Source organism: Cucurbita pepo, chromosome LG17 (assembly GCF_002806865.2).
Source record: "Cucurbita pepo subsp. pepo cultivar mu-cu-16 chromosome LG17, ASM280686v2, whole genome shotgun sequence".
NCBI lineage: Eukaryota > Viridiplantae > Streptophyta > Magnoliopsida > Cucurbitales > Cucurbitaceae > Cucurbita > Cucurbita pepo.
Window position 1 is genome coordinate 2,447,333 of NC_036654.1, and position 15,592 is coordinate 2,462,924.

Consider the following 15,592-nt stretch of genomic DNA (forward strand, 5'->3'; position numbering starts at 1 on the left):
GTGGACATGACTAGAACTTGAAAAAAAAAAAAAAAAAATTAAGGATTGAAATCACTCAAATAGTCGATTAAGAGAGCAAAACAGATTTTTAAAATTAAGAGGTTTAAGATTTTAAAATTTTGAATTAGAGATTTTTAATTATTTCTTAAATTTAATTGTTTTAGAATTTAAAGTGGTCAAGTTGTCTCCCAGTGATTTTAGAAAATAGTTGCGTCTGGATAAAATGTAAAAAAAAAATGAAATAAGAAAAGGAAAATGAACTATACTAATTTAGTAGAGAGTTATTTGAACTAAAATTATTATTATTATTGTTTCTACCCCGCTCCATATCGTCAGCCTTGAACTTTCAAAATGCGTCTAATAGGGAGAGGTTTCCACACTCTAAGAAATGTTTTGTTACTCTCTCCAACCAAGGTGAGATCTCACAATCCACCCTTTGTTGGAGGCTCAATAGTTTGACTCTGATACCATTTATAACAATGGTCATGCCCACTGCTAGTAGATACTATCCACTTTGGCCCGTTATGTATCAACTATCTACTTCATGGTTTTAAAATGCGTCTGTTAGAGAAAAGTTTCCATACCAAAATGCTTCGTCTCCCTCTATGAGATCTCACCATCTCTTACTAAAACATATTTCGCAACATTAAATAAAATTATTAGTGTACTTTATAGGTCTCAAAAACTCATGGAACAAATGGTTCTTCATTTCTATAATATAAAAGTAAAAAAAAAAAATATAAAAAAATAGTTAAAATAATAATAAGAATAAATAAATTAATTAANCATTCATCTTCTTCAAAGGTTTTAATTTAATTTGCAGCATTTGAAGCAGTTGACTGACCTTCATAACCAAATAAGTGTCATTGAGTCTTCAAAACCAAAGCAACAAGTGGTTGGTTATATTGAACATCACTCTTTAGTCTCGGCTGCAAGTGTCAATCTGACACCTTCATTGAATGAAACAGGAGAAATGGCAAGTTTCTGAACCAGATTACTGATGTTCATTGAAATGTCTGCAGGGGATTTTACCCCTCGATCAATCTGAAACGTTCAAGACAAAACTAAAACTCATACCAAAAGTAGAAATAAGTTGCCATAAGATCATAGATTTTCACCTAACAGCAACATATTTAGCCTACTAAAATAACAGTCTGATGTAAAGTGGGACACCTATGGCACAATAACAAATAAGAAACCAACTATTAGACATATCCAAAGGTTGGTCATTGTCCGAGGAAAATTGTGAGATCTCATATCGGTTGGGGAGGAGAACGAAGCATTCTTTATAAGAGTGTGAAAACCTCTCCCTAGTAGATGCGTTTTAAAAACCTTGAGGGAAAGCTCGAAAGGAAAAACTCAAAGAGGATAATATCTGCTAGTGGTGGGTTTGGACCGTTACAAATGGTATACCACCAGAGTCAGACACTGGGCCAGGTGCCAGTGATGGGATCATTGGAGAAGGGAACAAGTGGCAACAAGGACGCCGAGCCCCAAAGGGAAGTGGATTGTGAGATCTCACATCGGTTGGGGAGGAGGACAAAACATTCTTTATAAGGGTGTGAAAATATCTCCTTAGCAGACACGTTTTAAAAACTTTAAAGGAAAACCCAAGATGGAAAACTCAAAAAGGACAATATCTGCTAGCGATGGACTTAGGCCGTTACAAAAATTCTAGAAAACGTGGGCCATTTGAAATGTTTTTTGGCAATATTTCTCAAGGGAGTGCTAATGGATGTGCCAGTTCGACGATCCTCTGCTGATATTGAATGGCTTAATTCATTCTATGATATAGAGAAGATCAAGAAGAAAACATACCGATGATGCAGACACTCTTTTGATCAATGATTTGTTATGTCCTCTAATTTCTGCAACAGTCTCGGCCATTTCAACACGTGATAAGCGATTTGGTCCACCAACATTTAACACCAATTGCATTTGCTTGCCCTCTGGAATTCACTCATCCATAATTGCAAACAGATAAGAGACAAACTTAATATAATGACGGAAAAATGAATGCATACATGTCAAAACTGAGGAGAAAAATAATTGAACAACAACTATCAATCATTGAGCATCAGCATATCCCAACAGAATGGACAAAAATAAAACAATTTCGAAAGAGTGATTATTCCTCTCACCAACACATAAGAGTAATCCATACATTGTAAGTAACATGTTTTTCACATGGTTCTCTTTAGATTTCCTTTTTGAGCTTTCTCTCAAGGTTTTTAAAACGCGTCTGTTAGGAAAACGTTTCTACACCCTTATAAAAAATATTTTGTTTCCCTCTCCAACCGATGTGGGATCTCATATAAACAATCATTTATTCAACATGGCCTTACTTGAACAACAATTGTTCTATAGGTTGTACTCCTCCCTTCACCATCCCCTCGGGATGGTCTACCAGGTTCAAATTACTCTTTCTTACAATAAGACGCTTACCTAGCCAATATTAAACTCCGACTCTATCCAAACTTTTCAGATTATCCCAGCATTTCTCACTTATCTGATTGTTGCTTAGCAATTTTTAAATATCAACGGTCTTCTCCAGAAGGTAATTTTAACGTGAACATAAGGTATTATTTGGTATAGAGAGACTTTCCGACAATTTTGTCCTCGAGTTCTAAGGATTCTAAGGATACAGTCATTTATGCAACGTAGAAGGACTTAACTGCAGGGGACCTGGGAAGTGGGAAGCACCAATTATATTTATCATTTATCAATACTCTACAAAATCCATACCTGATATCCATGTCTTAATCAATGTTATTATGACATTCACGACATCCTTGACATACACAGGACATCGAAACTCATCATGAAAGAATTCAACTTCACTTCCTTTAGATAAAGCAGCATCGATCCACTGCAACAAATGCATACAAATTAATTCCTATGCACAAAGAAGTTGAAAAAAGCTATCAAAATATTTTTGAACCGTATGAACAAATTATCAATTGAATTGGTTATACAAGTTAATTCACAAATAACGGCGACATATTTCCCTTCCGGTAGTTGTTTTTAAAATGGCAGATCTATATGCTAGAACTTGCAGACATTGTCTTTACAATTCAAAATATCTATAAATGCATAAATGTACAAGAAAATTTCAGAAGTACAGCATAACGAAGGACCATGTACCTGAACTGGCAGAGATTTATGAACAGGCGAGATGGTCTGAGGACCAAAAATGATACTAGATCTCAAGATTGCAAAGTTGGAAAATTTCTCAGAAACATACTGTTCAGCTGCTAGCTTTGACTTCCCATACACATTCACAGGAATGGTTTCATCATCTTCCTTGTAGAATGATTTCATGCCTTCATAAACTAGTGGGAAAATAAAATCAAGCACTACCCAGTTGAATTATATCATAAAGAATCAGAAAGATGTCCTGTCCAACAGACAAAAGTAATATCTTATATTTAATGGAAATTTTACTTGACAAGATGCAAGCAAGTAGGAAATGATGATTCTCAGGTTACTTACAGTCAAAATACCAAAATCTTCAAATGATCTCTATAATTGCACTGAGATTATAATTCCTAAGAATGGGAAGTCCTTAACATTTAAAAATTTTCTAACATTCCTCTATGCTTTTAAGAGTGTGTCTATTTAATCAATGCATTGAAAGAAATTTTTATATGTCATAAGTTATCAATTTTCTGTCTAATCCAAATTAGCATTTAGAAGACGCACTAACTACGTTACTAGAAACTTATGTGGTGAGTTGATTTTGTTCGGGTTCAAAGGTCTTCTAGCGTAAGCATTACCAGCGAGAGTCTTTTATTTATATATACAAGTGTTTAGACTCGTGAGATTCCACATCGGTTGGAGAGGGAAACGAAACATTCCGTATAAGGGTGTGGAAACCTTTTCCTACTATATGCGTTTTAAAACTTTGAAGGGAAGCCCTTGAAGGGAAAATCCAAAGAGAACAATATCTGCTAACGGTAGGCTTGGGCTGTTACAAATGGTATCAGAGCTAGTCACCGGTTGGTGTGTCAACGAGAACGTTGGGCCCCAAGGGGGTAGATTGTGAGATCCCACAGCGGTTTGAGAAAGGGAACGAAACATTTCTTATAAGAACGTGGAAACCTCTCTGTGCGTTTTAAAAACCTTGAGGGAAAGCCTAAAAGGGAAAATCCAAAGAACAATATCGGCTAGCGGTAGGAGTTGGTGCCCTTAATCAACTTAAAATATCAATAACCAAGTAAGAGAAATAATAAAAATGATAACAAAGAAGACGAGAGTTACCTTGATCAGTTGATAGATGAATGAGAAGTGTATTCATCTGTTCAAAGCTCAACAACCAATTTCCAAGAGCAGTAGGCACGTTGATAGACAATGCAGAAGCAGGGTCTGTTTCGCAGGCACGAGGTACAGAGATAGCAGCACAATTAACAACAATATCGGGCTGGTAATCGAAATCATATTTCAGCACTAAATTCAAGCAATAATGACGCACCATCTTAGCACACACAAAAATAAACGATAACTTGAATCGGCAGAAGAGAGAGGCAAACCTGGCCAAATTTCTGGAGAATGGCATCGAATCCTTGACCAGATTTCAAATCAACTTGAAAAGCGAGCAGATGAGGAAGAGCTCGCACCAAATCATCAGGCGCAAAGGAGTGATAAGTGAATGCGAGATCATATGGAACTCCATCGATGTCGGAAAATCCTGATAGAAGATGCTGACCTAAGTAACCTGTGCCGCCCAATACCAGAACCTTATTCTTGCTCATATTTGTTGCCAGAAATGGGGAAGTCGCTTCTGATTCTTCGGAAGAGAAAATGGAGCTCAATTCGGGTTATTGAATGCGAGTGGATAAATGTAATGGATTATCACGCCGTTCGAATATGTTCATGATTCATCGTCCAAACTTGAAATTGCAATTGCAAATGTTTTATCAAATGGTTTGAATTAATATCGGTTGGTTGAATCATTTTTCTAATACTTCAAAAAAAAAAAAAAAAAAACCCATAAAATTCCAAAAGAAAATTGATCGAAAAAATTCAATTTGTATTGATTTTGTGGGTTTACAACAACTTCTTCTCAAACACAATTGTTTATTTTTTTTAATCGAACTATATATTTAGTGAATTTGTTGGATCAGACTTTAATTTATTGATCTAATTAGTTAAAAAATGTAGAATAAAATCTCTTGAAGAGTATATATATCTATCTAGTTGAGCTATATTTAAGTGGATCGTCACTCAAATTAATAGTTAAACTTACCTAAAGTTAAATGACCCGCTCTTGAACAACGAGTATATATACCTAACTAGTTAAGCTATATTTAAGTTGGCCGTCACTCAAACTAATAGTTAGACATAAGTTAAATGACCGTCTATAATATGATACGATACTAAACAAAAACACCAACGCGTGTGAAAACTCTTATCAAAAGAATGAATGCTCGAACAGATTTTGCAACTCATTGTCCATTTGCATATCAAACAAAGCTCAGTCTCAGCCCAATCAATCACTAAAAAGATGGTTCCATATACAATACAAAGACATCATAATATACAGAGCTACTTTCCTACCTTATACATACACAGTGCACTCCCAAATTTCTTTTCCCCTGTTCACTCAAGCTTCAACTAACAAAACAGGTTCATAGACCAATTTCATGTTTCCATCAGCTGATTTCAGGGGCGGGGTGGGGCTCATTAATAAGCTGCTCGATTTTCTGTTCACGAAGTCGACAAATAAATCGAGAGAAATGGAAGAAGTAAAGAATTTAAGTGAACGATTATACATCTAGCTTGAGCAATCTAATAAGGACACTGTTTTTGAGCTCTTTGTGTTCATTTTAATTTAGTTTACACCAACCACGACAGGCTAGCAGTTATTATTCTCTTGCTAAGCATCAATTCCGCTTGTCTCCTACAGTAATAACCAAAGAAGTGATAATACCTTGACTGATATATTGACTTCTTCCAGCTTCTGAAGCAGCAAGTCCTGAGACAATACACTTCTACGCTCCATCGACGCATATTGCAGTGTTCTAGTAGCCTGCAGAATTGGAAACAAAAGATATAAGAAAGGCAAGAACTCAGCAGAACACATAGCTAAATCGAAGATTGATATCCAACGTAAATAAATGACTCCTAGATGAGATGGCAAAGCACTAAGATGACAGGAACACAAATATGCACAAGCATGAATAAATCATCAAGTACGTATATAGATTTCATCTAGATGATAGACTACCTAAGTTTTCTTCTTGGTTTGCATATTAATAATCTTCAAAGAAACGAATTTCCCTACAGGAAAGGATGTATACTTCGCAATTTAACCGTACATTTGTTGGCCAAATTACGAGTGCCTAAAAGATGGAAAAAGAAGTATTTATCTTCATAAAGCCTTCAGATGAAACAGAAAATAAAGGAATTGAAGGTCTGAAACAAGTAGCAATAGAGAGATCATAATGGCCTAAGCCCACCGCTAGTAGATATTGTCTTCTTTGGACTTTCCCTTTTGAGCTTCTTCTCAAGATTTTTAAAACGCATCTGCTAAGGAGAGGTTTCCACACCCTTATAAAGAATGTTTCGTTCTCCTCCCCAACCGATGTAGGATCTCACAGAGATTTTTTTTATGATGTCCAATGGCATTGACACCACTTGGAAACAGACTCTTTAAAAGCCCATATCACTTTTGTTCTACTTTCTATCTAACATACCAATTGACAGACTTCTGGCAAAGCCACAGGCCTGTACTTTCCCTGATTCAGGACGCTAAATTTAGGGGGGTACGAAGAAGGAAAAAAGAAAAGGAGCCTCAAAACTAGCAACAATCAAAAGCGAAGGCCATATCACACCTTCAACCCTTTTGATGGAGATTTTAAAACAGTTGGTCCCTCCATTGATAGGAAGCTTTCTCCTTCAGCAGTAATTGAAGTTCTATTCCAACTTCTGCCAAAATCTTGTATAACTTTTGAAGCTTCTCTTACGATGATCTGGTTGAAATGCAAGAGGTGAGCATCTCTTCTGACACGACTATAAAGAATAGTAATAGTGCACAAGTCAACAGATGAATACAAACCAACCTTTCTCAGGAGACCAGGGTTAGAAATCCCTTGAACCTGCAGGTCATCAACACGAGAAGCTTTTCCATGTGCTATGCTCTCAACTCTGAAGGTATGAATTCCGTACACCGACTGTAAGCAACCTACACAGAAGAAAAAACTATAAACCCATGCAGTTTCATATGGTCATACACATTCACTACAGAGCGCGTTCGAGAATGAAAAATGAAATATTAGAGCTGAAGGAAATATCATATTTAAAGAGCGAGATAGTCATTCACATGGATCTTTATGTTGAGTGCCCACATCTTGTAGTTACCATATGTTCATCGAAAATGGTGTAATATTTTCAATTTAGTTAGAATAGAACATCCATCATCATATAAACTATTTGCGTTTTTTAACAGCAAATAAGCCCTTCCATTCCAATGGAAATACTTGAACCCTCCTTGTTCTTTCCATGCCAGGGGTGAGGTCAAAAGTGTATGATCTCAGATTGAACAATCCTATGTGCATCAAACAAGGGTTTAAATAACCACCCTAGGTTGCTCTAATGGTCATTGGGGCCAATGTAAAAAGTAAGACCTAAGGAACGGGTTAACAATGGTCGTATCTATTTGGGATTTAATATTTTGCAAGTCTACTTAGTAACCAAATATAATAAGTTCAAGTAGTTGCCTTGTGAGATTAGTCAAGGTACGCTAGTAGGCTCAAACACTACCATATATATATATATATTATAAGACAAATAAGTGTTTAAACACAGGCCATCACTACATGAAATCAAAGTGCTAAGAACCACTCATTTTTTCCACTCTGTTGGTGACTTATAATAATATCATGGGACAAAATTTCTCAATACTTCAACATCAGATCATTCACCAGATTTTTTAGCACGATATATTAATTATTCAATATAGTACCGAATTAAAATACAGCCACTTATTATTTAAAAATGATATAGCATAGGAAAAAAGTTCAAAAGAGCACTCCCACATGTGAGATCTTTATAGTGAGAATATCAAGCTGTTTATCAGAAATGAATCACAATCAAGAAAATTATATACTCGAGAGCAGCACGATCACAAGAAGAGGGATGCATGCATACCTTGTTCGATAATGATATCAATCACTAAGGAAAGAGGAACACGCTTCTCAATTTTTGTGGTACCCCAGAAAGGTATGAATGAAGGTCTTGAAACCTTAAAAGGGAGAAAAAGACAGGTTAAGAAAAGATTACAAGAATTAACTCCTCCTCCACTTTCTTTCTTCTGAAAAATATATAGATTCACAGTTTCTAAAGGGAGAACCAAATAACATAAAAGTAAACCTTGTAAACTATTTCTCTAGGTGTGACATATAAGTTTCGTGACGAATAATCCTTCTGAAGCACATATCTTCGATATGGAAGATATAGTAGCATGATTATCCCAAAACCCCAAGCTAAAACCAGCAACAATGATATCGAAAACCATATAATAGTGTCATATTGAACACTGTATCTCCCAAATTCCTTAAAAGACGCCTCATACAGAATTTGTTCAGAACAATCTGCAGCCTCATCAATATCCAATTCGGATACAAGATTCGACAGAAGAAGATCCTTCGAGTATTGGCGTTGTGATAGACCCTCTGTATGTCCCATCAACATTTCTTCAAGCTTTACACACATGAAAATAAGATAAAACTTCAGCACTCTAGGATAAAAATCTGAATTAGCTACTCAAAGCAGCAAAAATCAACCCTATCCAACACCTCCAGCTCCTTATAACAAATAACATATGAAAGAGTTCAAAATATTTTCCAGAAAACCATTAATCTTCCAAGTGATACTTACACTCAAACGACGGCGAAATCAAAATTCAGAGGTCACTCCCTCACTACTTTGAGATCATTAAACATCGTAATCAACAAATCCAAACGTTTTACTGTCAAAATAGACTGAATTTCTAAACACCCAAAACAAAGACGGACGAACCAACCGACAAGTTGGCTCCCAAGAAAGAGAATTCGACGTAACTTTAGCTATAAATCTCAAACATTAACAACAATTTAAAACATTTATGGGCAATAATTCAACAAAAAAACCAATTGATTCCCAACATTGAACCATTCTTTTCCCTTCCCTTGCCATTACTCCAGTTCATTTGGAACCAACACGAACAGTAACGAAATGGGAAGTCGAACAAATCAAAATCAGAAAGACCTAAATTCAAAAGTGGAGAAAAGATTGGTCGACGAAATGTACCTGGCAGTGATTTTGGATTTAAAGAAGAGAATCCAGGCGATATTCTTTTGACGTTGCTCGCTGGCCTTTTGGTGGGAATTGGGGAGATTGTGGCAAATATACATATATATATACACATATATATATATATATATTAAACTACTAATGAATGCAGAGATATTAACATTATTTTATGTATAATTTTAAATGTTTTTCACTGTGATCATTTTGAAATAAATAATAATATAGAAGAACAGAATTGAATGAATTTAATTATTTGTTAATGATTAAAAGCGTTGAAACCCGTTAATTTTTGCTAATTCGTTCGCTGATTTTTTTTTAAATCAAAATTTGTATAAAATTAAGTTCTGTTCATACTCAAATTAACCATTAAATAACTATATAAATATCAACAAAAATTTAATTTATCTTCGAAAATCTTACCACTTTGTACTTTATACGTGTTTTATAATTCAACAAATATATATGAAAATATTGTTCTCGTAAAAATAATTTTTAGTTGACCTTTTTGTGAAAAAAAAAATTATTAAGGTAATTTTTAGTTGACCTTGTGAAAAAAAAAATTATTAAAGAGTTGAAAGGTTATAACCGTCCATGCCCAACTTTAGGATTGCGAGAAATAAGATGTTCGGAATCAAATACCTTTAGAAGAAATAAGATGTTCGGAATCAAATACCTAAGCATTATCAGATAATTATATTTGATGTTGTATATGAGTATCAGAATTTTATATAAATAAATATATATTTAATTGGTTTCTTACTTCTTTTGTTTTTACTAAGTTAAATTAATAAAATAATTTAACTAATTAAAATTTAATTGATTTTCATTAGTCAACAAGTGAGATTGAGTGAAAGACATCTCCTAACCCTTAAAATTTCAGGTGACGACTTTTGAGTGATTAGGACAAGGGGTTGTTTTAAAGCTTGATTAGGGTTGAAAATGGAGGTAGGAGCTCGAGTTTTATAAAGAATCATGATCAAAATAGTGAAGAACACTTGCTTGTCAGTCCTTGGATCCGTGACAAACCAATGAGAATTGAGGGATGATTTTGAAGAGGAACCAATCTAGGAAGAGAACTTAAAAAGCTCAAAACTATTGACCTTAACTGTTCAACCGTTCAACCATTACAGATTTAAGCTTGAACCATCGTTCATTCGTTGAGTTATGTTTAGATTTTAAAAAGAAAAAGCATTTAGTTGGTTTTGAGGTTTGAACTCGAAGCCAAATTTTGAATTATAATACTCTAAAAAAATCTCAATCTCCGCCATCAACTTCTTTCTCAAAATGCAGCAAACGGACAGATGATAATAAATTGGCACATAAGCAAGAAATTGAATGGGGGTTTGTCTGATTCTCTCTGCTAAAGCAAAACTCATAATGAATAGTATACATACATCCAAGAAGCACTATTCATCCGAATGTAGATGATACTCATACACTGTCAAGAATAACACCTGCCATGAAGCTGAGTATTCACATTAGTACTTAAGACCAGCACACGGCTGCCTCCCTTTGCCCGGTGCGGGTACCCTTCGCTTCTCTCCGTGTTACGAGCAGGTTGTTGATGACAGTGGAGACAGATCTACTACGGATGGATGATCTTCTGGGGTTGGTTTTGGCCAAAGATCAACAGTATCCCCATGTTCGTGTTAATTTAATTTCTCATGTGTTCGGGTATGAGGCGATGGCGCAATTCAGCCGATGCACCAGCAAGTTCTGCAACCAATTTTGGATCAGGTACTACCAACAAGAATAGTCTGGTTAACGCATTGAACAGAACATGATGATGACTTTGGCTGGCTTTACCTTGTGCTGTGAAATTGAACAATGGCGGTAGCGAGTGACCGTTAGGTAAACAGGCATTCGGATCTCTTAAATCGTCGAAGAACGGGTGTGCACAAGCCTCCAACTGCAATGAAAAAAGGCCACTTAATTGTTAGATTGATATCCATTCTTTTTCAAACCTATGGTCTCTGTTATAATGATACTCATTAATGTCATCTCATTATTCAGTCAACCTTTAGATAGCATAAAAGGAATGGCAGACACTGAATGCTACTATTCAACAAAATTCAAAAAACAAATAATACAGGAATCAGAACTTTGGGACAAAGAAAAAGCAAGAACTCAGATACCAAACATGTAGGTCCCACCTAATAACGATTTCTGTTCGTGTTTACTAACGAAACTTTTGAATTCTTAGCCATATAAAAACAAAACCAAGCTAATTCCAAAAACGCTTTTAGTCTCCCTAAACGATCTGAACACAACACAGTAAAGGAAATAACAACGTTTGCAATTGCAAAGAAACCAAGTCATTGTTCTTACCGCGGTGAAACGTAGGTTGGGCGAATACTGGAGCAATCTCGACACAAGGTCGATGGCTTCAGCAGGCATTCTCATGTGAAATATCTGGAGATTACACAGTTTGAATGAGATTTCTACCCTCATAACAACGGAATAAAAAGAAATGGCTACAAAATTCAGGACGAAAATGCAAGAGACCTTATGCCACGGGTGTGCTTTAATCTGAGGAAATTTGAATTCTGTATAGTTCGGGTTCATGCACTTGATTTCCTCTCTGGTTGGGGTTCCCAAAATCTAATCCAAGGGAAGAAATAGAAATCAGAAACGCGGAACAGAAAAAAGATGGAAGTCTCGTAATTTTTTCGACGTCGAACAGGAAGTTAGCCGTACCTTGATGATCTCGACCAATTGATCGACACCACTTTCACCAGGAAAAAGAGGCTGCAAACAAATAATTGTCCATGGTTCATCAGAAAGAGGAACAAAATGGTATTGAAATAACTCTATTAACGAGTCCATATGAGTTAAACTCAAGTGAAGACCTACCTGTCCTAAAAGAAGCTCAGCCATCACACAACCTACGGACCACATATCTATGGCATTTGTATACTCTGTTGCCCCAAATATGAGTTCTGGGGCCCTATAATACCGTGAACAAATATACGATATGTTAGGCTCCCCGGGCATCTGAAATCGAGAAATTAAATTCCATCAGATCATTAAACTAATAAATTTCATCAGATAAGGAATCACATCCAAATTCAGCAATGAATGCATACCAACATCTTTGCACTCCCAAAATCACATATCTTTAGTTGATGAGTGTGAGGATTAACCTGCACAATTGAGCAGAAAAAAAATAAGCAGCAGGTAAAAGATGACTACCTTTGGCTAGCATATGCAGCCATACATGTGCAAATAGCATGCAATGCAGGCAGTGTTTTTCTCAGTTAGATCCCCTTGTAGTCTTTTCAGTGCTCAGGTCAGCTTGTGCGTGTGTCTCAATTAATCTCACTGGATAACCACTTGACCCTACATGAACTCCTATGTAGATGGCCACCCTGTCCATTTGTACAACAGTTTCCCCAAAAGCGGTAGATATAGTTTTTACAACTAAGAACACATCTTTGAAGCGTTATTCGCCTTCACTCGACTGTCCTTCAAGAGAGTGACTGTAACGGCCCAAGCCCACCGCTAGTAGATATTGTCCTCTTTGGGCTTTCCCTCAAGGTTTTCAAAATGCTGCTAGAGAGAGGTTTCCACACCCTTATAAAGGATGTTTCGTTCTCCTCCCTAACCGATGTGAGATATCACAGCGACAATTTGAACTTGGGAGGAATATTGGCATCTAGCTTAGGGGAGTTTCTTGCTAATTTTCAATGCCTTGGGGCGCAACGATTTATATGGAGTTCAATAATCATCCATTAGGCCCTATCTTTCAAATTTGAGCCCTTTCTATATAGTTAGTTAAGGTTTGGTTTTCTATGAGGGGAAAAAAACAAACAAACAAGCTCAGAACACAACTGAATAAAAAGAACGTAGGACGGGGGATAAAGCGAAAAAGACCTACCAATAGATTCTGTGGCTTAATATCACGGTGACATACCCCTACCACATGATGCAAGTAATTTAGTGCCCGGCAAATCTGAAAAAGTGAGGACAAAAGTCACTACATTTATACGTAGGATCGCAACAGCCAAATGCAATAAGAAAAACAAATCGATTGATTGAAAGTTCACCTGATACGTATAAAGCTGAACATAAATAATGGGCATACTCCTGTGCATCCTGCTATAATGCTTAGAAACCTTGTAAACAGTTTCAGATATATACTCCAGGACAAGGTTGAGGTACAGCTCCTCTTTGTCAGTAGTGGAAAAGAAACAATGCTTTAGTTGAACGACGTTAGGATGTTCGAGTATGCGCATAATCTGGAGTTCCCTGTTCTTATATCTCTTATCTTGCAGCACCTTCTTGATTGCTACAGCTTCATTTGTTTCCAAACACTTGGCCTATTAACAATGTACACACGATTTCAAAAGTTGCACCAACCTCGGGATTTAAAAAGAACGAAAACAAACGCAACATAATCAAATACCTGAAAGACAACACCAAAAGAACCTGTACCGACCACTCGCTCTGCCATATAGGAGATTGTCTGCAACAAAGTGACAATAGCAAAGAAAATTTTCAAACAATTCGACCTCAATTACAGGGAACAACGAAATATATGTCATAACGTTCTAAGCAATCAAATGAAATATGATAAGCAGATATTTAAAAGTCACCTGCTTTGGTCTTCCATTTCGACCACCTACAGTTGTAGCGATTACCTGACCAGCTTCGGTTCCATTGCCGTTCACGATAGAAGGTTCCAAATCCTAAAACATAAGCATAGCAAAAAGAATCTCAATACTTGTTTATGGTTTCAACAATTTGACATAGCAATATTTAACCTTTTCATCATGGTTGGATTTCTCATCTACAATTCTCATTTCACGCATTTCTCTTGGAAGACTATCAAAACCAGATTTCTCTGCTCTAGCCTTTGAAGAATTGTTAGATTTCTCTACACCAGCTGTTGATGAAATGTTTGATGTGCTTGCAGCATTATCCAAAGAAGTTGAAGCCAAATTCGACTCTAAACCAGTGGCAACTCTTCCGACATCATCCGAAACCCCATCGATCTTTTGTTCAGTTTCTTGATCAACTTTAGCTCGCTTAGTTCCGAGATCTCCACCCTTAAAATACACATTAATAAGAAAAAGATCAAAATTAATGAAAACAAAAACATCATAATAGCACAGCATTAAGAGTATCCACCATGTTATATAGATCTTAAACACAGATCACCAAGTAGCCTATCGAATGATTTTCATACATAGAACACACTATATTGAAAAAAAGAAACTAAATCAGAGGAACCAAGTTAACGGGTAACATCAATAGAAGCTTTATTTTCTTATGAACAATTATGGGATGAAAACGACAGATATAGAAATTAATTCAAAATTCGAAGAAAAGGAAAAGGAAAAGGAAAACGAACGTTACGTATAAATCAGGCAACTTCCCAGTTTGCAATCGCGATCGAGGAATTCAAATGCCCAAAAATTCCCCAATCCCAACTCCAATTTCCCAAAATCAAAATTAAAATAAAAGCTATACTCACAGGGTCAGAAGAAATCGAAGTCCTTCCAGAAGCAATGCTCTTAAGCCGACGCATCATATTCATATCGATTATTGATATTGCAAAATCCTCTCACACCGAACAGAAGGATTGAAACTCCAAATCGCTAATAAAACACCAAACCACGCCCTGAACGAACAAATCCCGAACAAAACAGAGGTTCTTCAGAAATGGGCGAACACGAAAAATGAAAAAAAAAAAAGGCCAAAGGGATATCCAGCAGAAGAGAGAGAAACACAAATTTCTCTCTCCTCCAGCTGCTAAATGCGTTAATAGAAGAACCCCAGAAGAAAAAAAGGATCCAAAAACAAATAAACAAACAAACAAACGAAGGAAGGAACGAAGAACAAACAAAGAGAGAAAGAGAGAGAGATTGAGAGAAAGAGGGAAAGAATGGGAATTGAAACTGTTGAAATTAGGTTTTAAAAAAGAGGGAAAAGAGGAAAAAAGTTGAGAGATGGCGTTTTTCGAAAATTTTGGTTGGGTCAAAGAGGGATCAAAACCAATCATTCATGGCCGGGTTTTAATGTACGTCGGTCAAACCAGGATCTGTCGCCGGTTCTCGATGCGCCACATTATGTGGTTTTCCGGTGACCTTATTTTCCCATTTTGCCCCTCTTCCCCTCTCCTTTTTACGAATGTGACGGAATATTCGGGTGGGGACCATTTATATGACCGTTTTGATTTTAGCCGCTACACTTTTTGAATTCATTTGCATTTTGCACCCTCTCTATTTCCATCTTTCTTTTTCACGCCAACTAGATCTGCATTATTTTAATTTACCCCCCCTACTATTTTTCTTTTCAT

The 15,592-nt window shown here is 36.2% G+C and overlaps 3 protein-coding genes across 4 annotated transcripts; all 3 read right to left on the reverse strand.

Moving 5' to 3' along the window:
* Positions 1–790: 790 nt before the first annotated feature.
* Positions 791–4,902, reverse strand: LOC111778267 (spore coat polysaccharide biosynthesis protein SpsK). Its single transcript, XM_023657985.1, has 6 exons — positions 4,530–4,902; positions 4,261–4,420; positions 3,145–3,332; positions 2,746–2,869; positions 1,819–1,949; positions 791–1,044 (listed from the first exon to the last, which is right to left on the reverse strand). The coding sequence occupies exons 1-6, from the start codon at positions 4,749–4,751 to the stop codon at positions 913–915; spliced, it is 957 nt and encodes a 318-aa protein (XP_023513753.1). The 5' UTR covers positions 4,752–4,902; the 3' UTR covers positions 791–912.
* A 531-nt stretch (positions 4,903–5,433) lies between these two features.
* On the reverse strand, positions 5,434–9,379 carry LOC111778876. 2 transcript variants are annotated; one of them, XM_023658873.1, is made up of 7 exons: positions 9,289–9,379; positions 8,371–8,700; positions 8,149–8,242; positions 7,062–7,183; positions 6,834–6,971; positions 5,930–6,028; positions 5,434–5,702 (listed from the first exon to the last, which is right to left on the reverse strand). In XM_023658873.1, exons 2-7 carry the CDS (start codon positions 8,689–8,691, stop codon positions 5,652–5,654), a joined length of 825 nt encoding a protein of 274 aa, XP_023514641.1. In that variant the 5' UTR covers positions 8,692–8,700; positions 9,289–9,379; the 3' UTR covers positions 5,434–5,651. The 2 variants fall into 2 exon arrangements, with proteins under 2 accessions (XP_023514641.1, XP_023514643.1); XM_023658875.1 differs by lacking the exon at positions 9,289–9,379 and adding an exon at positions 9,144–9,277.
* Positions 9,380–10,617: 1,238 nt separating this feature from the next.
* LOC111778875 (shaggy-related protein kinase theta-like) lies at positions 10,618–14,830 on the reverse strand. Its single transcript, XM_023658872.1, has 13 exons — positions 14,768–14,830; positions 14,055–14,339; positions 13,887–13,979; positions 13,697–13,756; positions 13,338–13,610; positions 13,169–13,243; positions 12,378–12,434; positions 12,145–12,285; positions 11,989–12,039; positions 11,797–11,892; positions 11,620–11,703; positions 11,098–11,200; positions 10,618–11,007 (listed from the first exon to the last, which is right to left on the reverse strand). The coding sequence occupies exons 1-13, from the start codon at positions 14,828–14,830 to the stop codon at positions 10,946–10,948; spliced, it is 1,443 nt and encodes a 480-aa protein (XP_023514640.1). The 3' UTR covers positions 10,618–10,945.
* Between the last annotated feature and the right edge of the window lie 762 nt (positions 14,831–15,592).

Coding starts and splice junctions, on each gene's coding strand:
- LOC111778267 (XM_023657985.1), bottom strand. CDS start 4,751: ATGAGCAAGAATAAGGTTCTGGTATTGGGCGGCACAGGTTACTTAGGT. Junction 3,333..4,260: donor TCATCTATCAACTGATCAAG/GTAACTCTCGTC, acceptor TTTTCCCACTAG/TTTATGAAGGCATGAAATCA. Junction 1,045..1,818: donor AAAGAGTGTCTGCATCATCG/GTATGTTTTCTT, acceptor TGAACGTTTCAG/ATTGATCGAGGGGTAAAATC.
- LOC111778875 (XM_023658872.1), bottom strand. CDS start 14,830: ATGAATATGATGCGTCGGCTTAAGAGCATTGCTTCTGGAAGGACTTCG. Junction 14,340..14,767: donor CTTCGATTTCTTCTGACCCT/GTGAGTATAGCT, acceptor GTGTATTTTAAG/GGTGGAGATCTCGGAACTAA. Junction 13,757..13,886: donor GAAATGGAAGACCAAAGCAG/GTGACTTTTAAA, acceptor ACTTTGTTGCAG/ACAATCTCCTATATGGCAGA.
- LOC111778876 (XM_023658873.1), bottom strand. CDS start 8,691: ATGTTGATGGGACATACAGAGGGTCTATCACAACGCCAATACTCGAAG. Junction 8,243..8,370: donor CTAGAGAAATAGTTTACAAG/GTTTACTTTTAT, acceptor CTCCCTTTTAAG/GTTTCAAGACCTTCATTCAT. Junction 7,184..8,148: donor TGATATCATTATCGAACAAG/GTATGCATGCAT, acceptor TCTTCTGTGTAG/GTTGCTTACAGTCGGTGTAC.